This window comes from Myotis brandtii, unplaced genomic scaffold (assembly GCF_000412655.1).
Source record: "Myotis brandtii unplaced genomic scaffold, ASM41265v1 scaffold31, whole genome shotgun sequence".
Taxonomy (NCBI): Eukaryota; Metazoa; Chordata; class Mammalia; order Chiroptera; family Vespertilionidae; genus Myotis; species Myotis brandtii.
The window spans coordinates 2,930,649-2,957,511 of record NW_005361873.1 but is presented as its reverse complement, the minus strand read 5'-3'; the positions used below and the strand labels follow the sequence as shown (position 1 = coordinate 2,957,511).

Below are 26,863 nucleotides of genomic sequence, written 5' to 3'. Positions count from 1 at the left end.
AACACAACAATTTCTTAAACACAGGACTCAAAATAACAGCACAGCATACCTGTATCTTTCTTTGGAATAAGTGAATTATGATTCTCCAGGGGATGACCAAGACATTCCCAAGAAGTATTCTCTTTTTTCTTTAGGACAATCTCTATCTTTCCCACATTTGCAACAACCCGCACTGAAAAGAATATAAATTTTATTTTAAAACCAATCTTTCTCAAACAATCCAAATGTCTCAATCTGTATGAATGATACTGATAATTAGTAAAATAAATAAGATTTTGTACACATATTCATCAAAACTTTTATACCTTATATAATGTTAGATGCTCAACCACTGAGCACCACTGGCCAGACAAGTTTAATTTATTTTAAATTTAGATTAACTTCTTTCAAGCTAATTCATCAAGGACCAAACTAATATGTACTGCTAATTTCCATACAAGCTCAAATATAGCCATGGCAACTACTTAACATCTATAAAAAAGGAGAGGGCTGATATATACAACCAGCCACTGAATGGACCCATAAAAGCAAATATAATTACACACTTAGTAAGGATCTGAGGGGTATTATGAGTGAATTCAGTAGACCAATAATGAAGCTAATAAACACAGGAACTGCCTCAATAGAATGAGTCCCTATAAAGTGCATGTGAATCTTTGATAATTAAAAGTCTTTTACATTATCTTTATTTTTGAATGGTTAAAATAGTTTAGAATATATGGGTAAATAAACTGTAGACTTTCATACATTGATTAAATTTTATAAATCGAATGTGTTGAAGACCTAAAGTATATTTCATTGTGTCTTAAGAAACAATCTGTTTTTCCTCACCATAAGCACAAAATTTCATAGCAATTTAACAACTTAGGATAGTCAAATGAATTCAATTTAATAAGCACTGATGTGAAGCTTACCAAACATAAAAACATGGTTTGTGACTTTAAAGAGCTAAATTTATGTAATTTATGCTACTATGGTACATAAAACGGGGAGACAGACCCAGAGTAAGGTATTCTGACAGTACCTTAAAACAAGAATACACACACGCGTGCGCGTGCTCGCGCGCGCGCACACACACACACACACACACACACACACACACACACACAAAATGGATTGTTATTCAGCCTTTAAAAAGAAGGAAATCCTGCCATGCAACAACATGGGTAAACCTGGAGGGAGTTACGTTAAGTGAAATAAGTCAGACAGAGAAGATGAGTATGACATGGTATCTCTTATGGTGGAATCTTTAAAAAAAAATAAAGGTGAACTCATAGAAACAGGGGCTGGTGGTTAGGGAAAATTGGGAAGGGTATAAACTTTCAGTTATAAGATGAATAATCTGAGAATCTAAAGTATAACATGGTCACTACAGTTGATAATACTGTATTGTATAACTGAAATTTACTAAGAGTGTAAAACGTGTGTTCTCACCAAAAAATAAAAAGTAAATATGTGAGATTATGGATGTTAATTAATTCAATTGTGCGAATCCTTTCACAATACATACCTGTATCAAATCATCTTGTTGTACATATTAAAAATGATTTTATTATATTTAAAATAAAGCTTAAAAAATCCCCAAGAAACCACCACCCTATAATGAGTCTTCTGTTGTTAAACAGCTGTGTAAAATCCACATTGTGTATTTATATGCAGCAATATTTACAATTTAATATACTTTATCAACATTAAACATTCAAAAAAGAAAAATTTATCTGGTCTACAATATTTCTACAAGCTGAATGTCAGGAGTAGGGCAGAGATAAGGAAGGAAGGATGGAAGGAAGGAAGGAAGGAAAGAAGGAAGGAAAAAATAAAAGGGAGATAATTTTTTTTTCCTAAGGAGAAGAAAAGGGAAGAGCAAAGACATAGAAAGAACAAGGGGAACGAAAATAGGTGGGGGGAACCTGAAATCAGAAGGAGAATATATTTAAAAATTAATGCATTTGTTTATATAAAAAATATCACATCTTTATTTTAAAACAGAAATATAAATATGAAAAATAAAACAAATGCTTATTTCCCCCTCCTTCATATGTAGGTACATATGTATGTGCATATGTGTATATGTATGCATTATATAATTGTTTTTTGGTAAAGCTTACCAGAAAAATCTTCTTGAATCGCATGGCTTAGCTCTGGAAAAGAAAATTTATATATTCGTTAAAACCCAGTAATCCCACTTCTAGGAATATATCCCAAGAAATCAGAAACACCAATCGGAAAAGATATATGCACCCCTATGTTCATAGCAGCACAATTTACAATAGCTAAGATTTGGAAACAGCCTAGGTACCCATCAGCAGACGAATGGATTAAAAAACTGTCGTACATCTACACAATGGAATACTACACTGCTATAAAAAAGAAGGAACTCTTACCATCTGCAACAGCATGGATGGACCTGGAGAGCATTATGCTAAATGAAATAAGCCAGTCAGAGAAAGATAAATACCACATGATCTCTCATTTGTGGAATATAGTGAACATAAAATGATGAACAAAAATAGATCGAGAGACAGAGAAGCATTGAACTGACTGTCAAACTTCAAAGGGAAGGCAGGGGAGGGGGCGGGGGTAAGAGATCAACCAAAGGACTTGTATGCATGCATATAAGCATTACCAATGGACACAGACACTAGGCATGTGAGGACATGTGCTGGGGGATGGGAGTGGCCAAGGAGAGGTCAATGGAGGAAAAATATAATATTGTAATAGCTATGTGCAGGAAAGGGGGGTACTTTGAAATATTAGGGTGACCACTTTGTAAAGTATATGACTGTCTAACCACTATACTGTACACCTGAAACTAATACAGAATAATATTGAATATGAAAAAAAATAGAATAAAACCCAACTTTAATTCACACAGTTCATGAACATCAAAGAAGATAATTTAAATGGTTCTTTTATGCACTATTTCAAATCTCTCAAGATAAGTAAAACATATTCTGAGAGACCAAAAGAAAGAAACTGTATACAACCAAAATGTAGAGTCAAATCATTTAAACATACGACATACATTTCTTCATTTTTGCTTAATTCTCTCCCTATTAATTAAAGAGTGAACACTCAATTGCTCACAGGTGGTAACCCACACTACTCCAAGTGTGGGTCCCACACTGACAACTCTACAAACCAAGAAGAGAGCAGGGGAGGAAGCGAGGCATGCACGAATGCTCCGGGTGTGCAGGTGCACATGTGAACATAGGCCAGACTGGTTTAGCTCGGCTTCTCCTTTCTCATTGTTCTCTAAAGTTGAAAAAAGTTTACTGAGCATCTCTGTGTGCCATGCACGTTCTAGGTGTTATGGGCACAGCAGTTGGTGAAAGAGAAAAATCCCTGGAACTTACATTCCGGAAGGAGAGATGCAAGAAATATTTTTTTACAAACATTTGCTCTAAATTTCACTGTGATAATATGGTTACCTAGAACTTAAAATTTTACATTATTTTGGTCTTCTGATCCAATATTACCAACCATGAGTGTCATATTTTTGAACATGGAATTTTTGTTTGTTTTTTAATAAGTGTGCAGAGATATGTTAGCTACATGCAGTGTGAACACGATTAGCCGTAATATTTGAAACATAATAGATGCTGGCACTGATGTTTCATTTAAAGAAAAATTATGACAGTGCTAATGAATAATGTATACTTTTCTAGACATCTAAGTGTTTTCTAGACATCTCCCAAAAGAGGCAATTTACATTAGACTTTAGGCTAACAAAAAGTAGGATAGGACATATTTCTAGGAGAAAGGTTTGATTTTGATTAATAAATGAAAGGAAATAAGAAAGAAAAAGACATTTATCAACTCTGACCAAATTCAGGACTCTATGCACTTCACTAATATAACAAAGCATCAAGCAGAATCCTGAGTCAGCTGAGATCTAGAGAATTTCAGTCTGTGTTTTACAAAAGTAAATGAAAGGTTTTATACATAAGAATTCATACTTAAACCAATTACCAAGATTATTTTCTACTTGCTGTTGTTTTTGCTTATTTCATTTCTACCTTCTAATTAGAATATCATCTTCATAAAAGGAGAAAAGAGTGAAATCCTAGAGTTAAGTTCATTATGGGTCAAAAATGGATTCAGAATCTGGTATCTTTTATTCCAAATTTCAGTCCTGATTTTCTTTCTTTTGATAGATCTGTAATCTCTCAAAACAGACAGAAGTGAATTGTACAGTGGGTCTTTGACCATGGAGGGATATAATACAACCTTGCAGTCCATGCTGCTTCAGTGCAGCCTGACTTCCTTGTAACCCAGCTGGCAAGAAACAGGCCAATGAAACCAGCACCCGGTGACGGGTGCCTACTAGAAGCATGTGACAGACAGGCTTCCAGAGATTAGTTTGCAGGTGTCAGGAAGAGTCTGACAAAGCTGGGCCAACAAATATTTCATGTTATTATTTATTTTGATTACATCTAATTATTTAAACTTGAGAAAGGGGAGGTTATACTGCCATTTGCTAGCAATTTCATTAATAGAAAGAAATATCAGAAAAAAGTGATAAAAATGATAAACCAAAATGATAGCATATCAAATATTAAACCAAAATAATAGCAGATAGCCCTGGTTTGGTGGCTGTTGGTTAGAATGTTGTCTTGTGCACCAAAAGGTTGCAGGCTCAATTCCCAGTCAGGGCACATACCTGGGTTTTGGGTTTGATCCCTGGTCAGGGTACATACTGGAGGCAACCGATTGATGTTTCTCTTTCGCATCAATGTCTCTTTTTCCCCCCTCTCTCTCTCCCCCTTTCCTCTCTAAAAAAAAAGATCAATAAAAATAACATACCCTTGAGTGAGGATTAAAAAATAATAGAAGATAAATATTTAGTACCTAGACTTCAGACCAAGTTATTGCCATATGTAAAGGACATTGGAGTTGTTTCCACTAATAAAGAATAAAGTACTTACCAATATGTATAAGATATGAATAATCCTTGATGATAGTTTCTGCTCTAAAGGAATCATACTGATGATCAACTATTACTGAGTCTAAATTGACATCCTTAAATAGAAAGCAAAAAGAGAAAGATTAAAAGGTATTTTTTTCCAAACTTCTACAACTATACTTTAAAAATATACATTTTTATTATTTCAGAGAAAAAGGGAGAGGGAGAGAGAGATAGAAACATCAATAAGAATCATTGATCAGCTGCCTCCTGCACACCCCCTACTAGGGATGGAGCCTGAAACCTGAGCATGTGTCCTGACCAGGAATCTAACTGGGGACCTCTTACCCTTCCCTTTTCTTCTCCTTGGGAAAAAAAACACTGAGAAACACCAGCCAGGCCAAAAGAATTTTTAAAAGATGTAATATCTACACTTGATCTTAGCCAAAAATAGAAACAGAGGCATAAATACATAGAACAGACTGACAGTTGCCAGAGGGCAGGGAGAATGGGGGACTAGATGAAAGAAAATGAAGGGATTAAACAAAAAACATATACATAACACACAGACACAGATAACAGTGTGGTGACAGCCAGAGGGAGAAACGAGGGTGGGGCCTAGGCAAAGAGCTGGTGGATACAGAGGCAAAGAGAGTATGCTTGGGGCAGTGGGTGCACCACGCAGTGTGCCGATGGCTTTTTAATGAATTGTGTGTGCACTTGAAATCTGTATGGTTTTGTGAACCAATGTCACTCCAATTAATTCAATAAAAAACTTAAAAATGCAATACCTGACTATTTAGGCAGGGCTATGGACCTCTTTTCCCTTAAACCAGTGGTTCTCAACCTTCTGGCCCTTTAAATACAGTTCCTCATGTTGTGACCCAACCATAAAATTATTTTCGTTGCTACTTCATAACTGTAATGTTGCTACTATTATGAATCGTAATGTAAATATTTGATATGCAGGATGGTCTTAGGTGACTCCTTTGAAAGGGTTGTTCGACCGCCAAAGGGGTCGTGACCCACAGGTTGAGAACCGCTGCCTTAGACTGTCAAATAAAATAAAAAATAAAAACGACAGCAGCCAACACAATAGCCATCCAGTGTGAACAAATCAAAATTATACCCACATTTTGTTAGATTGGCAAAAAATAGCATATTTTTTCATATGCTGCAGAATTTTAGTAGTTTACGTGTGCAATGAAATAAAAAGGTTGAGAATTGTTGATTTATACCTTACTCTGAACACATAATAACACACAGTCATCCATCCTCTGTGCCTCACTGATATTACTAAAGGCAGTAAACCCAGCTTCCTTAGGCGCTGCCCTCTTGGTTTTGGAATGTGCAATGAGACAATAACGAGGGGGAGTGGAAGGCGGGACAAGCTGTGCCTGTGGCACTCCTGGCTCTGTCAGGCAGAGGCTGGTGGCTCTTATGGAACGGTCAAGTCCTGCTACAAGAGTCAGAGGAGCTCACTGGCTCAGATGTGGTTTTGCTACTTACAGAAGTAGCATGGATTCTCAGAAACTTGTAGCTGCTTGAACTTGTCTTTAAATCCACATGGTTTCTCAAGTGTGGGAACCTTGTCAGTTGCTGGAGGATGTGTTTGGAAATGTAAGTTGCCTGTTTATCTGATTTCCCAACTGGACTATAAGCCAAATAAAAGCCAAGTCTCTATGTATCTGGCATATTATTAGATCCCTGACATCTAAGAGAGCACTGCAAATAAAGTAGGTGTTCAAGAGATGGTGAATGAATTATGTCCTGAATTTTAATTTCAAGAGGGCATCTGAACCCCATTAGTGGTTTACCTATTCTAAGCCACAGCAGTAGTCTCTCCTGTCTCTCAAATCCCAATTTATGGTCAGGAAATTAGTTCTCATGGTGAAGTTAAATGGGATTCTTGCTTTGCCATCCATGCTTTCAAAAAAAAAAAATCATAAAAAAGCACATATAATACTTGCTAGTCTAGTTTTTTTCTAAGAGGCTATAGTGTTGTTGTTAAGAGCATACACAATGGAGCTAGCCTGCCTGGGTTCAAAATGCTAGATCTGCAACTTACTATGTGACCTTAGGTAAATAATTTAATCTCTCTTTGTTTCCTTATCTGTAAAGCAGGAATGACAAAAGTATTTACTTCATTGAGGTAAATGGTGAGGGGTAAATAAGTTAATACAAGAAAAGTGCTTAGAAAAGTACCTGGCACAGAGTTAACACTTATTTTTTTTTCTGATTTTTAAAGATATGTTTACCTTCTGTTTAGTATATATGACAATGGTGACTAAAGAGTCTGTTTGGAACCAGTCATAGCTGTAAAATATCAAGAAAAAAATGAATTATTACATCAATAATAATGCGCATTAACATAATTAAAATAACTAAAAATCTGCAGTGAGAAATATATTTTCTAGGTAAACTTTTTTCCTAAATAATCAGTGGTCTTAACATTATATAATTGGTAATTTTTTCCAAATTTAAAATACCTATACTTCCATGTTCCAACTTGGATTAAAAAAACACAAACAGGTATTTTTGACAAGATACTTTTTATAAAAGTTACACATCTCCTTACTAAATTTTTCTTTCATCAGAACAAACAAAATACAATACGTTTTCTTAAGGAACATAACAAAATCTACATGCTTATAATTTCTTTTACTCCTCCCTGTCACAAATATTATTACTCAAGAAATTAATTCATCAAGGTGGTTTATTGAGTAAACAGTAAAACTTAAGGTAAAACTAAGTCTTCTGTTTTGTAATAGCTATTAATCAAACTGTTACTGTTTTGAACTTATTACCTACATATAGGCACCCATAAGTAAATCCTAGAGGAGGTATCCTTAGGACCTTAACATATATAAAATAATTTAGAAGATTGTATATGAAATAATTTAACAAATATAGGAGGATGCTGCTGATATAATATAGACTAACAATAGGGGAAAAGGCAGAAAGAGAAAAAACTACAAAGAACATAAATAACTCTGAGGACATGTGAAATATCCATAGTCCATATATATTTACGGACTATGGACATTTCATATCCTATATAATAAAAGGCTAATGTACAAATCGACCAAATGGCTGAACAACCATCGCTGTGATGTGCACTGACCACCAGGGGGCAGACGCCCAACGGAGGAGCTGCCCTCTGGTGGTCAGTGTGCTCCCACAGAGGGAGCACCGCTTAGCCAGAAGCCGTGCTCATGGCTGGCGAGTGCAGAAGTGATGGCAGGAGCCTCTCCCACCTCTGCAGCAGCGTTAAGGACCCCTCGGGGAATGTCCCACTGCTAGAGAGTGCAGGCTGGGCTGAGGGACCCCTCCCCCCCAGTGCACGAATGTTGTGCACTGGGCCTCTAGTATTAAAAATTGTATAAAAAATTAGATATGCAAAGAACAGAATAGTTCAATAAATTATGGTATGGTCATATAAAAGAATGCAGACAAAAATGCTTTTATAGAATATTTAATAACATAGGAAATTGGGCACAGAATATATCATAATACCAATATTTTCAAAAGAGAATAATATTGAAGTAGATATTATATGAATCAAACCGGGTAGAATAAACCAAATATTAAGACCATATATCTAAGGTTGGTGGTATTAACAATTGATTTTTATCATTTTCTTTTGCATTTCTCTGCATTTTCCAAGTTTTCTACCAAAAATGTATATTTTATAATAAAAAGTATTTTGATAGTTTTATTAAAGTATTGGTGTTTAAAATGAATCAAACGTAAGTTATATTAAACACTCAAATTTACAGAATAGTTCATTCTCCAATAATGTCTGATAAAGAAAGTCCTTGTGTCAGAGAAGCATGACTAATATAGTAAGCAATAAATCAAACCCATCGCTGTTTTATATTTTAATGTGTATATTTTGGTCTAAACTGATTTAGCTTTGAAAGAGTAAAACAAGAAGGCATACCTTGGAGAAACCGGGCCTTCTTTGGCAAGTGCATCTGGCACTTGGCTCTTGGGAAGCATGCCTTCACAAGGAAAATAAACAAAATAGCCACAGTTCATCGAGGCAGTACTTTTCTTTATTTTAACCTTTTCAGTAAACTTCTTATGTACTACTCAATAAATGTTCATAAAGTAAAACATACCCTGTACCCAGTACCCTGTTTGTAACCCCTCCTGATCACCACCCTTCCAACGGTAATCATTATTCTTAGAACATCATGATTAGATTATACATGTATTTGACCTTTCTAAAAGTGGAATCGTATGACATGTTCTTTTGATCTGACTTTTTTTTTGTCCAGCATTATAGACATTACAGTTCTTATGTCAAATAAGCATGATTGATAGCAATAAATCAAACCTGGAGCTTTCTGAGATTTTATCCATGCTGTTGAATGCCTCAGTAGTTTGTTCGTTTTTATTAATGAGTAGTATTACACTGTATAAATGTACCAAAATTTATTCATTCTCTTGTTGACAGACATTTGGGCAGTTTTCACTATTATGCAAAGTGCTGTTATAAATATTATTGTACATGTATATTCTTAAAAAACATATATCCACATTTCTGGTAGGTATATAGGGTGTGCATATGCTTAGCTTTGCTAGATACTATTACACAGTTTTCTAAAATGGTTGTACCAATTTACACTTTTCACCAGAAGTGTTTGAGGGTTCCAGTTGTTCTACAACCTCACTGACATGCGGTATGGTTTTTTTCCATTTCAGTCCTTCTTTTGGGCATACATCAACAAAACATTCTAAATGTCCATTAAAGCTGTGGTTTTCAAAGTTGTATTGGAAAACTCTGAGCATGGAAGAATTCTGTAGATACTGTAAACATGAAATATTTTCCTCCCACAACAGGAATGCACTGCTGTATCTATAAAATTTTCTTTGGGAAAAAGAGTACTACTGCTAAAAGACTTATAAAAATCACTACATTGATTATATTATTTTTCAAACTGTGTAGGAAAGGAAAGTAATGTTTAGTTTCTGGTGAGTCTTGAAATTCTCAAATTAGAAGTCACAGTATTTATATAAAGTTAGAGTTGGGAGGTGCCTTTAAGACAAACTAGTTTAGAGGTTTCAAGATGCTTTTTAGTCGGAAAATCTTCGTTGAAACACAAGCTTAAGTGCAAGCACAGGTGTCAAACAGCCATATTTTTAGGATGAGGCTGACAGAGAACCCTGAATTCAGGCCTTACTCACTTAGTGTCCGTCTCATCCCATGGAACTCTGCAGAATACACTTAATTTTCAGATAAACAAAGGAAGTCTCTGAGATGTGACATAAGGCCAAAGACATGAAGCAATTAGTAGTGAGCCTAAAAAAGAATGCTCTACCACAAAACTACAGGTATAATAAAAGAGATAAGACTACAATAAATCAAAATATATTCTTTCTAAAATGATAAAAACAAGAAAAAACAAAATTAAGTTTTTGAGAAGCCCTAAAAGATATTTTATTAAGATATATATATATATATATATCACCTTTTGGAGGCCTCTTATATAAATGAACACATCACAATCTAAGAATTTCTATAAGAAAAAACTATAAACAGAATTAATCAAAACATTCTAAAAACTACATAGTACCATACACATATAAATTATTAGGAGAGAATAATGCCATAGGCCAAATAATACACACCTTACACATTATATCCTTGGGATAAGTTGAAGGAATCTGAGATTAATGTGGGGTGGAGTAAAATAATTAGGTAAAGCAAGTTGGACTGAATGGATATTATCCCTCTCCACAATTCTGACTGATGGACTGATATCAAATTGAAGGGATCAAGTCTCTGGTGGAATACTATAGTAGTTTATTCTATTCAGTATTTTAAACAACTGTATGAATAAAGACTTAGAAGGCAGGCAGATCACATCTACAAATACATACAGTTACCACCAAGACTTAAATGAGCCGAACATGAGAGGCAGCTAATACAGCAAAAGTAGGTTTACAGTTGTGAGTAGGTGAAACAAAGTTTATTCTTGTATTATTATTATAATCATAACCTGCATGTATTTTTCCTTATAAGTGTAAACCTACTTTTTCTTACCCCTGCATATGTATATGTGTGTGTATAACAATCTCAGAGATCTAAGATCTTAAGAGGTAACTGTGCTAGCCAGACCACTGGTATGTTATAGTCCATTTTTAGGGACACCTTTAACTGAGGTAGTAGTTAAATGCAATGCATCCAAAGCAGGGCAATAAGAAAGTAAAGGTTCTGGAAGCCATATGTGGTGGGAAATGAAATGCCCAGTCCATCAGTAATTAGTCTTTAAGTGAAGGTTGTTTGTGTAATATTACAGAAGAGCCAATCATCAGATGAAATTTAAGATCAGTGCCTCATTTATGCAGTGTTATACTATTGGATAAGCAACTTCGGTTGTTACATTGCAAACTGCATAAATTAGTCTACAGTACAGACTATTTTCTCTACTTAGAAGCCCGGTGCACGGATTAGTGCACCGGTGGGGTCCCTCGGCCTGGCCTGCGGGCATCAGGCCAAAACTGGCTCTCTGACATCCCCGAAGGGGTCCCAGATTGTGAGAGGGTGGTTCTTGGGTGACGCACCCCGGAATCAGGCTCCCTCCTCTCTGGTTCTAGATACCTCACCCGAGAACCACAGCTGCCAAGTCACCACAGCTTGGCAGCTTCTGCATTGAGCATCTGCCCCCTGGTGGTCAGTGTGCATCTAAGCTACCAGTCGGACGGTCAGATGGTCGCTTAGGCTTTTTTTATATACAGATAACTCATCTGGCAATTTAGCTTATTAGCTGACTTTCTAAAACTTTCTTTTGCAGAGAGAAAAACCCCTATTACTACACATACATTAATATAGTTCAGTTATAATTCCAAGTCATACTGAATGGCTGAAGAAGGCACTGCTGCTGAGCCCAGCTAGAGAAGAGTGGGTTAACAGGCTATGAGCATCTGTATGCAAACACTGGAGGTGACCTCACATGGCCGAGGGAGGTGACTTGTTCAGTCTTGCTTCCTAATGACTACAAGTCTTCAAGCTGAGGGCAGATGAACACATGTTCAGGGATGTCATAGAGGGGACTACTATTAGAGTAATGGCTGGAATATGGGATCTATAGAGATCTGTCAATCCTTTAAGTTTGGGGAAGTAAAGACATCATTAGCCTAAAAATATATCTGAATACCCCAGGTAATTCTGTAAAGCAATATTATATATTATCAAGTGAGTATGATTCATTTTTCACTATAAATGTATGACTTACCATTTAAGACTTTCTTTTCCTCATGATAGTCTGTACAGTGATTTAGAAAAAAAGTCAGATAAGAATATTATAATGCCAAAGAGAATATCAGTTAATATTATTGACTTAAAGATATCAGCCCTTCTTTCTTGAAGGGCTTTTTTCTAAGGTCTGAGAGAGAAATAAGGGCTCACGTTTCAAACAAGTTTCATCTCTGAAGATTGGCAGGCCATCTCTCCAGGCATTTCACTGGGCTTTTTATCTACTTATTTGAATATTTTTTCTAATATCCTGATTAACTTTTTAAGAAAGCATATAAAAACCCAAGTTTTCTCCAGGTTATCATATTTTAAATTAGTCAAAATTAACAAGAATTTATTAGATTATATTCTAGAAATGAAACGTACATATTAACAACCCAAAGGATGATACTTTATTATGTTTCTCTTTTATCTAGGTCAGTACTTAAAATCGCCACTGTTACTCCAAATTTAAATGGCCATAATGCTGAAAATATGTTGACTTTCATATGTATATAAAATGCAATTATTAGTGTTACAACCCAGAAAAAAAAATTTAACAGGTATTGTTTTTCAGGATGGCAGCCAACTCACCAATCCATATAGCTTGATCACAAGAGTTATACCATATGGTCAAAATAAAACCCACAGCAAATTGCCAGGGTTTAAAAAAATAACTGAATGACAAGTTAACACAAAATATCAAGCAGTAAATTGCAAGACATCACTTGTTAGAGTGATAATACCTTGTTTTACAGAAAAAGAAACTTAAATCAAAGCTTTCACATTTTTTATGTTCTGATTTTCAATCAACCAGAGAATTCCATAATAACCTCCATTTCATGCACCTGTCATAAAATAATCATGTTTAAGGGGGCCAGATGACCAGCCTTTTTGTTTATTTTCGCCATTTTCCAAAATAATTTCATAGCTGAAAGGAATCTTAACAACATATAGCAAATTATCATGTGATACTCTATTTATGACTGAAAATCAGAGTCCAGAACTTGAATGAAATCCACAGCTCTTAAGCAGCAAAGCCAAGATTAGACTCCATCTTTTCTGAAACTTAGCACCACACTTACTATAACATTACTAGAGTTAATACTCACTGAAAACACAAAATACCTAAAAGCCATTTAGACTATAACTAAAAATGAGCTTTTATCAAATGCCAGATAAAAATCTAGTCATTATAATTTTCAAGGGACCGCTGATGTCCCTGCTTAGTCACTCTCATTCAATCAGTTTTATCTGTCTTTGCTACTGCAGTTGTGATTCTTTGTTTTATCTTAGAACAAACAGCAGTATCACAAGTAAATCTATTTTCAGTGTACCACACAGCTGGCAGTTTGATGAATTTCATTTATCATGTAAAACAATTTGTTTTTATCTAAGAGGCTCACAGATTTTGAGAAATTGTCCAAGTAATTAGTTTCCACTGAAAAATATGTATTCACTTCTTGCTTGATCTGAATTGATTTGAATCTGTCAGAATCTTCTGGATCCTGATAAATTAGCAATTTTTCCCTGGTTCTTTTTTTAATACAAAAAGTATCAGTAGGAAAAGAACTTCTAACCAAATGATCTAAATTATCTTTAAAAACTCTATGAGTCTACTTTTGCAGCTCTTTTCAAAAACTGAGTCATAGAAATAAAAAGACAATTTTTTGGCTATTAAGCATATTTACATCTGAATCATTTTAGTCACATGAGACACTTTGCTCTCTGACTAGAAACCTGTTATTCTGTCTTGATAACTAATTCATCATTTGGTTGGCTCCATGGCCAAGAGAATTTATCTTTTCTCATAATGTCGTATGAACTGCATTACTCTGCTTGGAACCTCTGCTTTGTGGAGAGGTCGGGGTCATTAGGAAGGCTAGCACTGTGACCTATCAGCATCCTGCTCTTCTCTGGTAAGAGGGCTAGGTAAGCACTTTTAATTGTGACCCCAATCTAGTTCACCTCTGCTGAGTGGAGCCACAGGCAGATCCCCTGGGGTGAAAAAGAAACAAAAACCCTGCTTTGCCAGTATGCTCATTCTTTTAACATATACCTGTTGATCATCATCTTAACAGGGATACTGACATAATAAGAAACTATTTGGATAAAAAGTTAGGACAATGTAAATATATAGATAGTTTGCCTATACATGAATGAAGATAATTTGGAAGGATTCACAATAAAAGTAGTAATATGGTTACCTTTGTGTGTGCATGGAAGGAGAGAAGGGTAGAGGGGAGACAAGTATGATAAGAGCACTTCTCATTCTTGAATTGTGTGAATGCACTACTGACTCAAAAATTAAGTAAACCTAACTAAAAACAAAATGTCATTATATCTATTCTTTTTAATTCAATGTGATAAATGCTGTAAAAGAGGTATGTAGAAGGTAATATGGGAGCCTACAGAGGGTGGGCATCTGTACTTACAAGGAATTAGAAAGACTCCACTAAGGAAGTAATATTTAGCTACATTTTAAAACTATACAGACATTTTTCAGAAAGGCCTTGAAAAAACATTTTAAGAAGACATATACTGAGCATTTATATCAGAATGTTTTCCATTTATCATGTAGCTACATATCTCATCTTCCCTTCTGACTCTAAAAAGGTTAATATCATGAAACCATCAGATATAAGTTTAGTCTTGTTACCAGAGATCTTAGTCACAAAGTCCAAAACATACCATAGTGTTCCCTTCACTGCTTAGCCTTGCCAGAAGACTCTTTGGCTCTCTACAATGTGTTTAATAACCATTTTGTCTCTAGACATTCTTCCATTATCTCTAAATGGAACTCCTCATAACACAACTTAGGCCTAATTCTTGATTTTGTTTCAAAAGTTATATACTCATTTCTCATATCTTATAAAATTTCTTAATTTTTCTATTTCTTAACTCTCTTTACCTTTTACTTTCCTCTATTCATCATTGTAATCTTCTGAATCATTATCTTTAAATGTTATACATCTTTGAAACTTCAAGGCCCAGAATTACTCCTTATCCTAGAAGCAGTTTACCAGTAGAATTACAATAGAAATTGAATAGTTCAAATACATACTCTGAAAAAATCCCAGGATTAAACTAATATAAGAGACTCTTTAGTAGCAAAAGCAAATTAAGGTAATCTGAGATATCAAATTTGCTCATTCAATAAAGGCCATTTCATCATGACACCCTGCCCTTTTCCTCCACTAGTAACTGTCTAGCTTCCCCCAACATAAGCCTCTGAGCTTGTGTTTTGCCCACCCACTTAAGCCGTGAACTGTCCCCATTTTACCAATGAGGAAACTGATGCTCTTAGGAAAAAGAACACTGACTCTTGAGAAGCTGAACTTCCAGCTCATCCAATGCTGTCTTGTTTACATACCAACTTCACAGACATGTGCCACTAATACTATAATTTTTTAAGGATAAAAAACTAATTCATATATGAGGGTTTCTCTACTTCAACACTATAAAAACTGGGGGCTGGATAAATCTTTATTGTGGGACTCTATCCTGTGCGTTATAGGGTACTTAGCCGCATCCCGAACCTCTCCTCTAACCACTAGAATGCCAGGAGCATTTAGCTTAGTTGTGGCAACCAAAATGTCTCCAGACATAGCCAACTATCTCCCAGGAACAAAATCAACCCCAGTTAAAAACCACTGGCATATGCAAAAGAAAACTAACTATGTAAAAATGGATAATTAAATAACTAAAGCCTTTGGAAATGTACATATACAAACAAGCCTCAGCATCCTCACTTTTAAACTGAGGGTGTTAGAGCAGCTCTAAGCCCCTCTTCCACATCTTAACTATTCTCTGGATCCATGGTTCTAAGTGACTTATAGTCATTAACTGCTTGAGAGTGGGGTGAAAACTAAAACATAAAGTATTAGAAATCATGATAAAGCAATGAGAAATTAAAGAAGAAACATTCCTGAGACCGTACTATGCCACTGGAAAATATGAGATTTTAGAAATGTGACTTATGGTGAATTTTTTAAAAGTACATTTATGATCTAGAATGGCACTGTCCAAAAGAAATACAATGCAAGCCACAGTATAATTTTAAATTGTCTAACAGCAATATGAGCAACGTAAAAATAAATGGGTTAAATTAATTTTAATAATATATCTTTACTTAATATACTATATCTAGAATATTATCATTTCAATGTGTAATCAATATAAAAATTATGAGATATTTTACACTTTTTTTCATACTTAAAGTCTCAAAATGCAGTGTATACTTTATACTTTCAGCACATCTCAATTTGGACAAGCATATCTTGAGTGCTAGATAGCCACATGGGGCTAGTTAGTGGCTACCATGACAGAAATGGACTAGAATAAGGGCAAAGAGTAAGAACATTTTCATCTTTGCCAGAGAATGTAAAGAAATTATCAGCAACTACAGCTTACCTTTTCAAAGTTTCCTTTTTTATTCTTTATTGATATCTTTCTAAAGCATAAACCATAATATTTTTTAAAACAATGAAATATAAAAATCACACTGTTAGCTTAATAAGGATCCACTAGTATTATCCTATATAATAAAAGGGTAATATGCAAATTGACCGAATGGCAGAACGACTGCTTGCTATGATATGCATTGACCACCAGGGGGCAGATGCTCAATGCAGGAGCTGCCCCCTGATGGTCAGCGCCCCCCCACAGGGGGACCCCTGCTCAGCCACAAGCCGGGCTGACAGCTGGCGAGCTCAGTGGCCCACCTTCGTGGCAGCACTAAGGATGTCTGACTGCGGAGCAGGCCTAAGCTGGCAGTTGGACATCCCCCAAGGACTCCCAGGCTGTGCAGGCCAGGCTGAGGGACCACCCCCTCGCCCCTGAGTGCACGAATGTTGTGCACTGGGCCTCTAGTGCTTTATATTCTGACTCTGCTGGCTTTTCTGTTTCCTTCCTAGATACCCAGGCATTTCACCAATGCCACACTAGAAACCACCAGATAAAATGAAAACTACACTGCCCAACTGTGCGGGTGCCCACAAAATGCCAATTCTGGATGCCCCTGCATTGATGTCTGGCAGGTGACCCCACCTAAATGATGGTGTCAGGGGTCTGGTATTGAGAGACGAACATATATAAAATTCCTCTTCAGTATATCCACCGTCTCCCCACCCCCACCCCACCTCCACAAATCCTCATCTCAGCAAGTCTCTTTCCACCTACTATTCCCACTTTATCTCTTTTCACTCTCTGTTCCCACTTCATGTTTTCATTCTCTATTTCTACTTAATCTATTTTCATCCTCTAGTCTCACTTCATCTCTGTTTTCATCCTCTGTTCTTATTGCATCCAGGAGTTCTGATTATAGAGTGAACACATGCCCTGGGTTGTCAGAGTCAATTTACCACGTTATCCCAGCATAATTACTAACAGAATCAAACCTGCCCCAGTTTGGACAGTTACACAGTTAACCCATCTAATAATAGTCTCTGTCCATAAGTGTCAGGCCAGTAGAGATCAATGATGAATAATCCCTGACTACAGAGGAAAGGTTAGTCATTGTTTTATTCTAAAGAAGAACTAAAGTAAAACCTTTATAGCAGCCGTGAAAATAAGAACAATATAGTGATTTATTTAAATCTATTTGTTGAAATCCAAGTTAAAAAAAGTACATGTGTGTCACACATCAATGCCAGCTCAGCACTGGCACCACTTACCTTTGGGAACAGCAGGTTTCACTGCCATCCTGCCGACCAGGCATTCTTTCAGCATGGATTCATAATTGACCCAACGATGAACCTGGTATGGAATAGGAATGACAGAAAAGCAACATGACTAACTCCATGAGATGCTCTGATTTTATTCTGAACAAAACTAAAACATTTTTACACTGCTCTGAAAAATGAAGAAGCAGATTATTTGCCAATAAGGGAGTGATGGAAAGGTAGCATACATAGGGTAACAATGTTCTCAAAATGTTGTCTATAGACCCCTGGAGGTTCCTGATGCCCTTTCAGATATCCATGAGGACTCGATTAGTTTCAAAATATACAAAAAATTGCCTTTTTCATTGTGTTAACATTGGCACTAATGTCAAAACTGCAATGGTGGATAAAGCTGCTTTCATCTTAGCATAAATTAAGGTAGTGATTTCAATCATTATATTCTTCACCAGACCCGTGGTTTCATTTAACATCTTTCAGGAAGTAGAAAATATTATTAAATTTCTTAAATCTCAACCCTTGAGTACAAATCTTTTCTATATTCCGTGTGACAAAATGGAAGTCCTCAAAAGCACTTCTACTGCAAGGTAAGATGGTAGCCCTGCGGAAAATCCCTTAGGCAATTGTTTGATTTGCAAACTGAAGTGAGTTTTCTTCTTGAAAGGCTGGTCATGGCTTAGGAGAAAAAGAATGACCTATAAACAAGCTGTTATTCAGGCAAGCATCTGATAGACATTTTCTTGAAAAGGAACACAGTAAGACTGTCACTTAAGGAAAACGAATTAGGGTATTTGTTGCCAGACTTATAGTGGGAATTTAATTTAAACAACTTTTCTGAAGGGTACCTTCCCAATATACATAAAATAAAAGCCTTAAAGTATGCATTTCTTTCATTAATTTTAAATTTACTTGAGAAAATATTTGCATTTGTCTATATACACAAAGATACAAGTGCCAGGATACTCATCACAGCACTATTTATATCATCAAAATATTGGAAACATCCTAAATGTCCAATTGTAAAAGACCAGTATAGGAAAATTATATTATTTGATAAAATACTATATAATCACCAAAATAATCAGGTCAAATACTTCTGATGTCAGAATCTTTATGTATGTTCCTGAGAAAATAAGTATACACTAAAATAGAAAATATGTAAAGAAAATATATGTAATTATAAATAGACACTCATTTATTAACATAAATTAAAATTTCATTTACCAACTATTTTTGGAGCATCCAATAATGTGTAGAGCACTATCTCTGCTTTCCTCTCATCATCACTGCCTCCCATAAGTCAGTCATAATCATTATCAAAATTGATCAAAACTGAGTAAACAACTGCCAACAGAGGCAATAAGCACTTAAGAGCAGACGGCTAGTTCAGCCAGTGTGTTTCAGCGGTTGAGCATCGCCCCATGCACCAAGAGGTCGCCAGTCCTGGTCAGGGCACATGCTCAGGTTGTAAGCTTGATCCCCCGTGGGGGGCATAGAAAATATGTAAAGAAAATATATGTAATTATAAATAGACACTCATTTATTAACATAAATTAAAATTTCATTTACCAACTATTTTTGGAGCATCCAATAATGTATAAAGCACTATCTCCGCTTTCCTCTCATCATCACTGCCTCCCATAAATCAGTCATAATCATTATTAAAATTGATCAAAACTGAGTAAACAACTGCCAACAGAGGCAATAAGCACTTAAGAACAGACGGCTAGTTCAGCCAGTGTGTTTCAGCGGCTGAGCATCGACCCATGCACCAAGAGGTCGCCAGTCCCGGTCAGGGCACATGCCCAGGTTGTAAGCTTGATCCCCAGTGAGGGGCATGCAGGAGACAGCTGATCCATGTTTCTCTCTCATTGATATTTCTATCTCTCTCCTTCTCCTTCCCTCTCTCTCTAAAAATTAGTAAGAACATATTTTTAAAAATTGTTTTTATAAAAGAGTAGATTCCTAGACACAGATTTGAAAATCATCTTTAAAAGTTTAGTAAAATAACTCAAAGGCAACCTAAATGAACTGTTGTTACTTATATCTGAAATTTATGCAACTATTTTATTTTTTTCCTACAACTATCACACTGCTAAATCTCTGAGTACTTTTCCATTGTAATACTATGATAACTTTCAGTATCTTACCTGATCAAAAAGGTCTGTTCCATCTGAGCCTGCTGCTTTCATTAATTCATCTTCTCCACCAGGATGATACTCCATATATGGGCTAACATTGTAAATAAACCCTGTGTCAAAGCAAGGAGAAATAATATCCTAAATGAACTTCTTAAAACTTGTACAAATTACAAATATAAGTTCCAATAAATCTTTCAAAATACATCCTATTTATTATGCTCAAGTACTAAGAATATAAAGGGTCTGAGATTTCACCATACTTAGAAGCTAGTAAGTTAGCCTGAAATTTCATGGGTCCTATAAGAAAACATGAGACTACTAGGTCATAGACATAGGACAGTTTAATACTCACATCACCACCTGCAGCTAGAATAGCAGCATGTGCACAGTCCCCTAAACCCCAATTGCCAATTCCCCTCTTCTATGTGAAGAGGGCCAGATAACACCTGTATACTCAATGTGTTGCAGAACAGGAAAGAAACTCTGAGCTTAGGAAACTTGAATCTTTGTAATGAATGGGCAGTAAGTGTGCCTGCCCTTTGTTCTGGAGGGAGACAATACTATACTTAGCAGTAAGCAAACATGTTAGAGGAAGACACTGACTCTACTACTATTCAAGGTTGTTAGCCATGCAAACATCCCTGAAAAGACTGTCCAGAGCAAAGACAGTCATGCCTCTGCTTTCAAGATCTCTCTTCCCTCTCCTCTCCCTTCTCTGTCCCCTTCTCCCCCCTCTCTCTTCTCTCTCTCCCTCCCTCATATTTCCACTATATCATCTTCTACTGCCCTGGTTGAAGAATCTGATGAAAAAAAGAATTGAACTCTCATCCACGTGTCTGATCATCTCAGGAAAGGCAGAGCAATGTGACCAGGCCACTTAGGCATGCTCTATGAAAGCAAGTATAATTCTTTTCTGCAGCTGCCCAAGGAACAAAGATTCTTTTCTTGTTTAGAACTTAATAATACTTTATCTTCCCAAAATATTCATTTCATCTAGTCATATCTTTAACTATAGTTTTATCTTTTCAGAAAAAGGAATAGGAAACAACAAATAGAGACCAGCTCAATTAATAGCCTTACCAGGGAAGTGAGTTGCTTTTTAATCCTTTACGTGAAAACCAGATACAATAATAGGCAAATCCAGCCCTATAGACACCTAACAAGTGCAATGAGAACAACTGGTTTTCTTATATCTAGGACTTGTCCCTCCTATATGATGACTCTGGAATTTAAATAACCCTGGATAACTTAAAATGTTCATTCTATATAATAATCTTGGAAGAAAAGAAAAATTTGGATTTCAGACCCAAGAAAATAACTACAGTTTTTCTACCAATTTAATTTTAGAAAATAACTAACCAGTCAGGATGTCTTCATAGAATTGCTCAAATGCAATTTAGGCAACAAAAAGAAGTAAATTCGCAAAATCTCCCAGCAGTCCTCAAAATAAGTCAAAAAAATAAAAAGAACTGGTGGAGTCCTTCCTTTCTCCTGCTGTCCACCTTTCCAAAATCCACAGACCACAAATGTTGGAGGTAAGGATTAGGATCAAGATTATTCCCAACAGACTTTTTAAAACAGAGAACCCCCTTCCAAACAAAAGAATTCTGAACGTTCTCTGCCACCAAACCTTGACTAGAGTTCGAGTTCTCAGGAACATGGTATCTGCAACACATGATCATCTAACCTTCTGGGACAGAGTTTCATGTGCTTCAGCAACCAGCAGGAGGATAAACAGGTAGCTTTACTATCTACCAATGATTAGCATATAAAGGCTGCAATCAACAGACTTTTTAAAACAGAGAACCCCCTTCCAAACAAAAGAATTCTGAACGTTCTCTGCCACCAAACCTTGACTAGAGTTCGAGTTCTCAGGAACATGGTATCTGCAACACATGATCATCTAACCTTCTGGGACAGTTTCATATGCTTCAGCAACCAGCAGGAGGATAAACAGGTGGCTTTACTATCTACCAATGATTAGCATAAAAAGGCTGCAAACCGGACTATAGTTTAAAAAAAACTATGAACAAATTCCTATGCACACTGCACATATCTTATTTTGAAGTAAAAAAAACAAAACGGGAACAAATACACTATTTGTATTTGCATGTGGCCCGTGGGCCGTAGTTTGAGGACCCCTGCTATAAGGAATTAAGACTGTTAGATCCAACCACACCTGGCAGTGTCGGTGATTTGCTGATTATGAGTCTTAAACCCTGCTCCTTAATGCAACTGGTACATTTCCACTGGTCCAGAGGCTCTATCCTCCCTCTTAAGGTCTCCTTCCTTTTTTCCTTTTCAAAATCATTTCCGAACAAATTTCCTAACATTTCCTAAAACTTGGACCCCTGAATGTGGCAGAAGAAAAGGAACACAGAGCTTAATTTTATGCTTTTCCTCCACGCTTTATTGTACTCGACTAGTATTTGTACTACACATGGCTTTTAGACAGCCATCTCTCCTGTGCAAGCTTTTCGCTTCCTATCACCTGGTGTTTAGAAACTAATTTTGCAACTCTCTAAATTTTGCAATGACACAATTAAATTCTTCCTATAGCTCTAATGGCACAGGTGTGGCAGATATGCACAACAATATAAATAAATAGTATTTATGGACCCATCAAATTGGAACATCTCAATTTGGTGTTAAGCTATCAATTCAGCAAAACCCAAATCCTAATAATGACATTAAGAACAAAAACAGGCAGAAATAGATTCGTGAAACATCATGAATGGTGCTTTTAGGTCCATTTATACGGGACCTTTAGTAGCAGAGGGAGATTTAGGGAGTCAGTCTATTGTCTGTCTATCTGTCTATCTAGCTATCTCCTCTTTGCTAATACTTCATTTTGTTTTATATTTTGTTTTTTAGACTTTAACCAGGAGTAGATCCAATAAAAGGACTGACTAACTAATGCTAAAAAGAGCAACTTAGTTTCACCAAACAATAAATTTATACAATGTTATTTTCAATTACATACCAATGAAACTAGGAAAAATGGTATTTTTTTAAAAGGAGGAAGAAGGAGGAGGAGGAGGAGGAAGGAGAGGGGGAGGGGAAGGAGGAGAAAGAGAGGGTGGTATTTTTTTAAAAGGAGGAAGAAGGAGGAGGAGGAAGAAGAGGAAGGAGAGGGGGAGGGGGAGGAGGAGAAAGAGAGATTATCTGTCTATCTAGCTATCTCCTCTTTGCTAATACTTTATTTTGTTTTATATTTTGTTTTTTAAACTTTAACCAGGAGTAGATCCAGTAAAAGGACTGACTAATGCTAAGAAGAGCAACTTAGTTTCACCAAACAATAAATTCATACAATGTTATTTTCAATTACATCTCAATGAAACTAGGAAAAATGGTATTTTTTTAAAAGGAGGAAGAAGGAGGAGGAGGAGGAGGAAGGAGAGGGGGAGGGGAAGGAGGAGAAAGAGAGGGGAAGAAGGGGCAGCAGCAACTTATTAAAGTTAAAATACAACAGTTCTGTTAGGAACATATACTCTAGTGTTTAAATACATAATTTTTAAATGCCCTAGCAATCAATATTCAGGGGTACATTTAATACTAATTCATCCTAGCAGAGGTGCTATGCAACTGAAAACATACATTCAGAACAATCACTATACTGAGTTCTTTAGGCAATGCACTAGTAGTACCTGTTTTAATAGTTTCACACTAAATTATCTCTTTTGTATTATATGTCTGAAACTTTGAGCTGTCAAATAAATTCTTAGAATAAAAATTACCCACTTTAAAATTACCACTCAGTGCTTTGTATAGTCAGAAACTTACACTGCCAATTCAATCACAGAATGATAGTCTTAAGTCTGACCTCTCATTCAGTACAGGATTCACCTCTACAGAATCTATAGATAGACTGTCATCTAGAATCTGCTTCAACAGTACCGGTGTCTAGGAGCTCAAGCTCACTGTTTGTTTAAAAACCTAGTTAAGGATCAATATTGCTTTTATGCCTGAAAACTAAAGTCGCTATTTTACATAGAAAGAGCTCTTTTCCATCTTGGCAGCTGCTGCCTCTAGTTTTTCACATATACTTTTTATATTTGTTGTAATTTAAATCCCAACTGCTACTGATAAAGACCACAGGCATCTTACAATAAAATACTTACATTTGTGTGCAAAATTTAAAGAACCCACACCAAAACATGTAAAAGAAAAGAAAATACACTAGTCGCTTAACCTAGTTAACAATGTTACTATGATTGTTAGTAGTCCTGAACTTTCTAGCAGCCAAAGCCAAGAGATACTAGTAACAGTGGTCTCATTATCCAATCTTAAAAAGCATTACAAGGAGCCAAGCAAACAAACCACAAAAAAAGAGAGATTCATTATTTCTTTAAAAGACAGAAACTCCCTTTGAGCATTTGCTATTGATGAAGAATTATGAGTCCCTATGTAGGGGCCATTGACCACAACAGAGAGTACAACTGTTATGCAGAAACATTCTTCATTTAGCATCCCTCCCACCTTTCCCAGCCCTAGGTAACTGCAAATGTACTTTCTCCCTCTTCAGATTGCATATTTTGGGCATTTTGTACAAATGGAAACATATAGTATGTGGTCTTTTGTGTTTGCCTTCTTTTACTCAGTATAATATTTTCAAAGTTAATCCATGTTTTGCATGTATCAATACTTCATTTCTTTTAATGGCTGAATAACATTTCATGGATGGACATGCCACATTTTGTTTATTCATTCATCAGTTCATGAACATCTACACTGTTTCCACTTTGGGGCTATCCTATATAATAAAAGCCTAATATGCTAAGTGTCTGGTCGACCGGTCGGCCATTCAACCTATCAAAGCGTAATATGCTAATGATATGCTAAGGCCATTCAACTGCTCGCTATGATGCTTCGACCAGTAGGCTAGCTTGCTATTGGGGTCCGGCTGATCAGGACTGAGCGAGACAGGCTGGACATGCCCTGGAGCCCTCCCGTGGTCCCTCCCTGGCTGGCTAAGCTCCCGCATCCCTCCCCCGCCCCGATTATGCACCGGTGGGGTCCCTCGGCCTGGCCTGCACCCTCTCGCAATCCAGGACCCCTCGGAGAATGTCAGAGAGCTGGTTTCGGCCGGATCCCACAGGTCAGGCCGAGGGACCCCACTAGTGCACAAATTCGTGCACCGGGCCTCTAGTTATAAATAATGCTGCTATGAACATTCATGTATGAGTTTTTGTGTGGACATATATTTTTATTTCTTTTGAGTATACATTTAGAAGTGAATTTGTTGGGTCACATAGCTATCTATGTTGAACCTATTGAGGAACTGCCAGACTGTTTTCCATTCTCAGCAGCAACGTGTGAACATTCTAATTTCAAAGAGCTCTTTTTCAGGCACTACTCCAACTCTGCATAGGAGAAAATGCCTTTTCCCACCAATAGAACCTGAGTCACACCACATTTCTCAGATAACTGAACTCAGAACTGGATTACAGCATGCTCCAACTTATTCTTAACCCCCAGCTCTATGTGAGACAGTACAATGTTAGACTTAAGTGACATTTTGTACTTAACTATTTAATCTATCCCCCATATGAGGCTCCCACAATTTTTCAGGTTAGGCACCATATACAGGAACCTAATAGCCCTCCACCAAGGAGGGCTGCATCTCCATGATTCAGGCCATATACTCACCAATAATTTTTCTTTTTTCCTTTGTGCTATTTTGTAAGTCAGAGTCTAAAGCATGGTCCAGGGGCTCCTGAGGGAGCTCAAGACTCTTTGGGTGGTCCCAGACCAAAACTTTTTGGTAATATTATGAAGATGCTATCCGAATTTTTTTAAAAATCTCATTCTTTCACGGGTGTATAAGATTAAATACAAAAGGTGACATGAGACTACTGTGGTCATCTATTAAGCAATACAGTAAAAATATCTGCCAAAATGTAAAATAATACCAAATTTCTAAATTTTTTGTAAAATGTAGTTATTTTTCACAAATATGTATTATTTATAACACAGGGAGCTTATTTTTAATTTTCAACTTTAAAATATTCTTTGCATTTCTTAATTTTCATTTCTGAAAGGTAAATATCAATAGCTCCATCATAAAGAGCCATCACAAAGCTCTTTGGGGCCCACAATAATTTTTAAAAGAGTACAGAGAGCTTAAAACCAAAAAGTTTGAGAACTACTGCTCTAAGTAAAAGCAGTATTTTTATAATTAGATTTTAAAATAAATAATTTTTGTTTCAAAATTTAATCACAGATTTAACTTCAAAGCCCCACATTATATTCATTCCAAAAAAAAATTTATTTAATGCCTATTATGTATGTGCCAAGTATTATGGCACCATATTGCAGGATTTCTGTTTATTTCATTAATTACCACTGTTCATTTTTTTGGCACTAAAATAAATGGAGGAACAAGGTATGTTTGCATAATAAAAGAACTGCATATGTCACTATGTTCAGGTACACATCCATTTTTGCAAGCAATGTGACTACTGTGCCATCTGGTGTTCCATGAAGAAACTGCATATTATTATTTTATGTCTACTGGTGTTTTTTTAGTTCTTCTAACTGCTAAGAGAGGGTGTTAAAATATGCAACAATGATTGTGCATTTTAATTATCTTGCAATTCTGTTAATGTTTGCTTCATATATTCTGAAACTTTGTCAGGCATAAACATTCTTTCTGAATTTAGAGCTACAATTTTATTAGTTTCTTTCCCCAACCCCAAGTTTTCTTCCCCACCCCAACCCTGCAAATTTTCTGTTTGTGTCTCTGTTCCTTTATTTCCCTGACTTCTTTTGAGTTAAACTAATATTTTTCAGAATTTCATATTATTGGTGGTTCTCTATACCTCTTTGTGTTATACTTTAAGTGGCTGTCCTAGGGATTATTATATATATACTAGAGGCCCGGTGTTCATAA

The 26,863-nt window shown here is 36.1% G+C and overlaps 1 protein-coding gene across 4 annotated transcripts in view; it reads right to left on the bottom strand.

The window, feature by feature from the left end:
- LOC102249144 (cytochrome b5 reductase 4) overlaps window positions 1–26,863 on the bottom strand; it is a 77,468-nt gene that overhangs the window by 25,133 nt on the left and 25,472 nt on the right. For all 4 annotated transcript variants that reach the window (XM_014542663.1, XM_014542662.1, XM_005869948.2 and 1 more), the window contains 8 exons: window positions 19,981–20,081; window positions 17,825–17,906; window positions 12,151–12,180; window positions 8,850–8,910; window positions 7,165–7,222; window positions 4,929–5,022; window positions 2,109–2,141; window positions 50–172 (listed from right to left, as the gene is read on the bottom strand). In XM_014542663.1, the coding sequence (XP_014398149.1) occupies window positions 50–172; window positions 2,109–2,141; window positions 4,929–5,022; window positions 7,165–7,222; window positions 8,850–8,910; window positions 12,151–12,180; window positions 17,825–17,906; window positions 19,981–20,081 (582 nt within the window). The remainder of the gene's footprint in view (window positions 1–49; window positions 173–2,108; window positions 2,142–4,928; window positions 5,023–7,164; window positions 7,223–8,849; window positions 8,911–12,150; window positions 12,181–17,824; window positions 17,907–19,980; window positions 20,082–26,863) is intronic.